Raw genomic sequence first — 7,195 nt, 5'->3', positions numbered from 1 at the left:
TGTTCATCAAATGAATATAAGGGATGGAGAATCATTTTGAATGTGAAGGCATCATATAGGCACAAAAAGTGAAGATTTCTAAATCAAGGCTAAGGGAACCAACCCTAACTTGGTGGAAATTCCTTCAAAAAGGGAGGGAAAGAGAAGGCAAGAAGCCTATGGCTAATTGGAAAGCTATGGTGGCCAAAATTAGAGACAACTATCTACCTAAGGACTATGAAATTTAGTTGCACAAGAAGAGACAAAGCTTGAATAAAAAAGACATGGATGTTTCCTCCTACAATAAAGAGTTTCAAAACCTTTTCTTGAGGTCTAAGGTCCAAGAAGAGGAAAGCATCAAGGTGGCAAGGTATCTATGTGGATTAATATGGAGTATTCAAGAGGAGATCAACCTTTGTACTCCTACTACTATTCATAAGTGCTTTCAATTAGCACTTAAAGTGGAAGAGAAGAATAGGAAGAAACAAGACTCTAACTCTAGAGGCAGAGGAAGAGGAAGAGACCCTAGAGGATATAGAGGTGGTTATGGTGGTACAAGCAATAAACCCAAGACTCAACGAGACTCCAAGATGATTGAACAAGGTGGTGAATCAAGTAGTAGAGGTAACTTCAATAGAGGAAGAGGATTCAATAGTGGAGGTAGAGGTAGATCAAGTAATTTCAATAGAGGTTCACACTAAATGCTAACATGAAATGCTATCATTGTGGGAAAATTGGCCATCCAACCCATAGGTGCCCTAAAAAAGAATCATCTTCTTAGAGTGAAAAGAATATGGCATATGTCCAAGAAGAATGCAATAGCAATGCAAATTTAGAGGTGAATCTTGATTCTGAGAAAGGAGAGAATCTGATGTTTAGAAGAGTCTTGATTAAAGAACCTAACAAAGAAGAGCCTAAGAAAAGAAGGCCACTCTTTAGAAGGAAATGCAAGATAATTGAAAAAGTTTGTAAGGTTATTGTGGATTTAGGGTCACCTGATAATATTGTCTCAGAAGAGTTTGTTCAAAAGCTCAAGTTGGAAAAGATTCCTCATGGTCATCCTTATAGAGTAACATGGCTAAACAAATGATATAATGTGTCGGTAAATAAACTAGTTTGGGTGGAGTTTTAAATTGGAAAATATCAAGACAAGATTCTATGTGATGTTTTTCCCATTGATGCTTGCCATATACTCTTGGGTAGACCATGTAAATACAATAGAGATGTCATCTACCATGGGAATAAGAACTTGTACACATTCAAGAAAGATAGGGTGACATATAAAATTCAATCACTTGTTGAAGAAGGGGCAGATGTAGAAGTAGATCCAAGCATACTTATCATGAGTGGGAAGGATTTTTTGCATGATTTTGAGGAGGAAAATGAAGTGGGATTTTCTATAGTTGTGAAACCAAAGGAGGAGGAAGTTTCCAAGAAAACAACATTACCAAAGGAGGTACAAGAACTGTTAGATCAGTTTGAAGGAATTATTAGTAATGGGCACCAACCACACTCCCTCCACTAAGAGCTATCAGTCATCAAATTGGCTTTGTGCCAAGAACTTCATTACCTAACAAGGATACCTATAAGATGACTCCATATTAGAACAAGGAGATTACAAGACAAGTCCAAGAACTACTTGACAAAGGCATAATTAGAAAGATTATTAGCCCATGTATTGTGCCATTTATTTTGGCACCCAAGAATGGAGGTAAGTGGAGAATGTGCACTGATTCTAGGTGGATAAATAGGATAACAATAAAATATAGGTTTCCTATCCCTAGAATAGAACATCTAATGGATTTTTTAGGGGGTGCAAAGTATTTCTCCAAGATAGATCTTTAGAGTGGGTACTGTATATGTGAAAATGTGGCCTATGCTAACACACACACTTCAACACAGTCATTGCATGCGGATTCATCTCAGAATGAACATTGGATTGTTCATTCAAAAATTGACCTGCAAAGCGACCTGTTGCCTTCTATCTAAAGGGATTTTTCCTATTAATATCCTCAGAATCAAGGTGTAGGCAACCAAACCCTCTAAGAACGAAGGATTTGACAATGGAATTAAGCTAAGAATGAGTATGCATATTAATCTAAAATGAAAGATGCAATGTAATCTAAGAACAAATAAAGCAAACCAGATTAAGCATATGCATGATTAAACTAAAATGAGATTAAACTAAGAATGAGAATGTATGCAAGAAATGTAAGTAAATGTGAGCATGAATTTCAACATCAATTCGATAGCAAATCAATTCATCCTTTAAAAATGAAGAGATGAGGGTCTCTTAAATAGACTTTCCTGAAATCCATCAATGGTTGAGATCAATCTGGATCAACGGTCAAGATTGAAGATGAGGTTCAGTCATAAAGGGAGATTCCCAAATTAAAGGGAGTTAATAGCTTTAATTTGAGTAAAATAAGGAGTTAACTAATTTAATTTGAGTAAAAAAAGGAGTTAACTGATTTAACTCATTTTTGATCAATAGTGAACTGGAAATTTCCCTTTTTGAACTGAAGAGAGATTTTGTTGAGATATTTAATTTAATAAAATGAGATATGCTCTCATAATTACTTTTTCTATTTAATTAAATAATCTTTAATTAATTAGAGACACTTTTCTTATTTAATTAAATAACTTCATTTAATTAATTAGGAATGACTTCCCATTTAATTAAATAACTTTGTTTAATTAATTAGAAGTAAGTACTCCATTTAATTAAATAATTTCATTTAATTAATTAGAAATACCTTTCCCATTTAATTAAATAATTACATTTAATTAATCAAGATAGGCGTATTTATTAAATTAAATAAATTTAATTCCATAGTACATTATCCATTAGGATATAATTTAATTTAATTAAAGTATAAATACTTAATAATTAAATTAAATATTAATCAATAGGTTTAATGTGACTAATATGAGTAAATACTATAGCAATTAAATAATAAGCATGATGAATGCAGATTTAAGTTTTCTGCATCTGACAATTAAGTCAAGTAGCGAATAGCAGAATGAGAATTGCCTATTAGAATAGGACTTAAAAATTATCAGAAATAGACCAGAATTGGTATAATGGCAATGAGCCAATTTTGGGGTATTACATTTTGTTCCTCTTTGAATGAATGTGTGAGCAACACGTTCAATTCAAAGATAATTAGAAAGCATGATGCAAACATGAGATTGGTTTCAAAGGTGATGATACGGAGACCAATTGATAAGCTTTTTAAGGACCATCTCTAGAAAAAAGCTTAATCCTAAGGAATCCAAGCAGAGCACTTAGATAACTAAGATCAATAGCATTTAAAAGACTACCTCCAAAATGAAGCATAATCTTTAAGGATCCAAACAGAACATCTAGATACCTAAAATTGATAAGCATTTAAAAAGTTTCTTCAGAACGAAGTTTAACCTTTAAGGATCCAGATAAAACACCTAGATACCCGAGAGTGATAAAGCATTTAGAAGACTATCTCCATAATAGAGCTTAATATTCAAGGATCCAGATAGAACACCTAGATACCTAGAATTGAAAGCATTTAGAAGATTATCTCCAGCATGAAGCTTAACCTTCAAGGATCTAGATAGAACACCTAGATACTTGAGATTGATTAAAAGATAACAAGGTCCAATCATAAGCCATAAAATCATCCCCAGAACAAGGCTTGATCCTCAGGAGTTGGGGTTTAGACTGTCCCAATACCTATCCATCAAACTCTGAGAAGAGTTGTTATAAGATTGATTAGTTGATGAAAAGATAGGATAGATAGCAAAGATGCCAAATAGAAAGGAACAAGATGCCCCAAGTGATTAGATGCCCCAAGTGATAGATGGCAAAGATGCCAGATAAAAGGGAACAAGATGCCCCGAGCATTAAGTATTCAATGATGTAATCATCCTGCCCCCTCGGGAGCGAAATCGAAAGATGACACACCAGAAATATGATTTGAAGCAGTATATCATGTCAGCAGAATCTAAAAGAGATTAGAACGATCTAAAGATTGGGTAGATTTGAAATGATTGCGAAGTCGCAAAAACCAAGTTTGACCAAAAGTTGACCAGATTCAGCCACAGTTGACTTAAGTTGACTATTTTTAAAATGAATTTTGAAAATATGGAGAATGTAAAGTTGAAAGGATTCCAAGAATCATAAAGTATCAGAAAGATTTGGGCTGCACAAGCGTTCGATCACATCGGTCCCCAAAATTTTAAAATGCATTTTTAAGGCTCTTAGGTGTGTCAAATTTTGAATTTGATCCTGGAAATGGATCCAGAATGGTCTAATTAGTCAGGGGTGCAATTTTTACGCAAATTCGAGCACTTTGAAAAATTTGGTCAACACCTATATAAGGGCTCGAAGGGTCATTTTCAATTCATTTGTGCTTTTATCTTGTAGTGATTTCGAGCTCTGATAAAGACATGGTAGTGAACGTGAGATATCATCATTTTGAGTGCTCCAAATGACACAACTGACCAAAAGACTATGGACCACCGATGAGTAGTCGATTTCCCATCTTCGTACTTTTGTTTTCATGCATTTCTAGGTCATTTATTGCATGTTTTAGGCTTGTCAATTCTTTCTTCGTGCGAGATCGATCTCTTCTCGCACGAAGATGTTCTTTCTTCGCGTGAAGAAATAGGATGCACTGTTTCTTCACGTGCAGCCGAAGAATCTTTGCGTGGGGTGGATTTGGTTTCACGTGAAGATGGGGATTCTTCATGCGAGGCAATTCGTGTTTTGCGCGAGAATATCTTTTCTCCAACGGCTAGCTCTATCTTCGCGCGAGGAGATCTTTTTTCGTACGAAGGCGAGATTCTTCACATGAAGAATTAATTATTTTGTGCAAAACTGTATATCTTCGTGTGAGATTTCACGAATCTCACGCAAAATCTTGTGACAGTTTTGTGATTTTGCACTTAGAAATTGCACTTTATTTCATTTTGATGCTTCGATTTGACTTGATACTGATCATTTTTTTGTTGTTTTTTTGTTGTGTGTGCAGGAGGTCTTCGGAGACATTTCTTTTAGATCTCATTATCTACCATATGGAGAGTTATTGTGGAGTTTGGATGATGCAGATCGGGAAAACATTGCCTGATTGGGTTTGTCTTCACTATGCCAGATTCCAGCCATGATGGTGAATCACGGCTTACTGACTGCTTTGGTAGAGTGTTTCCATTCAGAGATGAACACATTTCATTTGCTGATGGGTGAGATGATGATTACCCCAGAGGATATATGGAGGATATTGAGGATCCCATTTCACGGTGCCCGAGTCATCTATGATACAGTGCCTCGATTAGGGACACAGGCACTTTCCATTGTATTCGGGAGAGAGCTACCGAGAGGCAGAGCCATCAGCTGGGATGAGTTGATGCATACCTATGGACCCACACACAGGTTGGCATCCATGCTGGGTATTTTCTTGAGCTGCTTCCTATGTCCTGATAGGGGATAGCATGGGTTGGAGTGTGGATGGGGTGTCATGCTCCGTAGGATGGTTGAGGCACCTGAGATCTTTGGGTGGGTTCAATGCATGTTGGCCCATCTTTTTCATGAGATGCATGAGGTCGTCTTCCACGAGAAGAAGACCATGGCAGCAGGTGTTTATGTTCTACAGATTTGGGCCTGGGAGCATCTCCCTATATGTAGGCCGATTTTTGAGGATTCTCGGGAGCCCATGGAGCCCTACATTTGCAGATATTGAGGGCATATTACCTAGGCCCACCTGGGTAAGACTGAGCACTGGCGGACACATCTCGATGACCTAGTGTCTATTATATGGTGACCCTAGAGAGAGACAGAGGACTGGGATGACACCCCCAGAGAGCTGCCCTAGATGTTTAGTTCTCGACTGCTGGCGGGCAGGACGACATCAGTCATAGAGAGGTTTGTGATCTCACGAGTGTGGCGGCAATATGGCCGACCATAGGACATTTTAGCTAAGTATTGTACCTATGCCAAGGTGCAGAGGGATATTGAGCAGGGATGGCCTCCACAGATGGATCCAGGACGATCCATGATAGACATTTGCAGCTTAGCTGTAGTTCAGTGGGACTACCTACCAGAGGTAGTAGATGCAGGGATGATGCCTACATATCAGGCATTTTTTATGAGCCATCCATTCCCACGCTTCATAGATCCACTAGGGATGATAGGGCAAGTACAGGGGTAGGGACAAGTGCCCCACCAGTAGCAGGCACAGCCACAAGTGCCACCACAGGTCCAAAACCGGGTACAGAAGATACCTATTCCCCCACGTCAGATGGGATCAGACCCAGGTGCTAGGGGTAGGAGGGCAAGACATAGTCGGCGGAGGAGGCAGAGGACAGAGGAGCAAGCCCCTCAGTAGGAGGTCCCACAGCAACAGGTGCCTCCACAGCCACAGGTACCTCCACCGCAGTAGGCACCTCCATAGCAGCAGGCATTAGAGATGGTTGATGAGGATATGCCAGATTAGTCAGCAAGTGGGGTACAGGATGCGATACAGCAGTATTGAGAGCAGGTTTGTGCGGCCTCCTGATAGTTGTGAGAGTTGCAGATTGCATTGGCAATTAGGGATGCACAACTGGTAGAGCGACAGTGAGAGACAGATCGTCAGAGAGAGCACACGGAGACTGCAGAGCAGAGGCTGGAGCTAGCACAGGATGAGATTCACTTCCAGTCTGCTCGAGCTGCATATTATTATGCTGCATACACCAGTGCCGTGCTAGATGAGACATTGCAGGTGCAGCGATATTCTTAGTATGCGCGAGAGTCTAGGGGCACACGACCTCCTGTCAGGCCAGATATGCCACCACCGCCTCCACCACCTGCTACCCCTACACCTCCTGCTCCTCCTGGAGGCAAGGGTGCGAGACAGAGTTAGATGCTCTATGTCTGAGTTTTGATTTTGATCTCTGGCTATGTATCGATTGGTGTGCTAGCACCACATGTATCATTTTTGATTGATTGCACTCAAGTAGCGCCCATTTTTGTACTCACCCATTCTTTGATATATATATATATATATATATATATACAAGATTTTGAGCTAAGTATTCTTGTGTACATGTCATTGTCTATTTTTGTTTTGCTTTGATGTACATGAGATGTATGTTGTACGTAGATAGAACGCATATCTATGAACTGACATCTTACATAGTGTTGCGTGTTTTTTTTTGACAGTCACAGGTATTCTATTGAGGAGCATGAATCGATGAACCA

The 7,195-nt window shown here is 38.9% G+C and overlaps 1 protein-coding gene across 1 annotated transcript in view; it reads right to left on the bottom strand.

The window, feature by feature from the left end:
- Positions 1 to 6,543: 6,543 nt before the first annotated feature.
- LOC149577064 (protein PHR1-LIKE 3-like) overlaps positions 6,544 to 7,195 on the bottom strand; it is a 96,742-nt gene continuing 96,090 nt past the window's right edge. Inside the window, exons 3-4 of the mRNA XM_089795718.1 lie at positions 6,758 to 6,828; positions 6,544 to 6,663 (exon numbers count right to left, since the gene is read on the bottom strand). Of these exons, the coding sequence (XP_089651844.1) occupies positions 6,544 to 6,663; positions 6,758 to 6,828 (191 nt within the window). The remainder of the gene's footprint in view (positions 6,664 to 6,757; positions 6,829 to 7,195) is intronic.

Source organism: Cupressus sempervirens, chromosome 1, assembly GCF_028749045.1.
Source record: "Cupressus sempervirens isolate cs-2001-9-10 chromosome 1, ASM2874904v1, whole genome shotgun sequence".
In the NCBI taxonomy this organism is placed as follows: domain Eukaryota; kingdom Viridiplantae; phylum Streptophyta; class Pinopsida; order Cupressales; family Cupressaceae; genus Cupressus; species Cupressus sempervirens.
The sequence above is the reverse complement of the archived record's forward strand: the minus strand, read 5'-3'. Positions and strand labels throughout refer to the sequence as shown.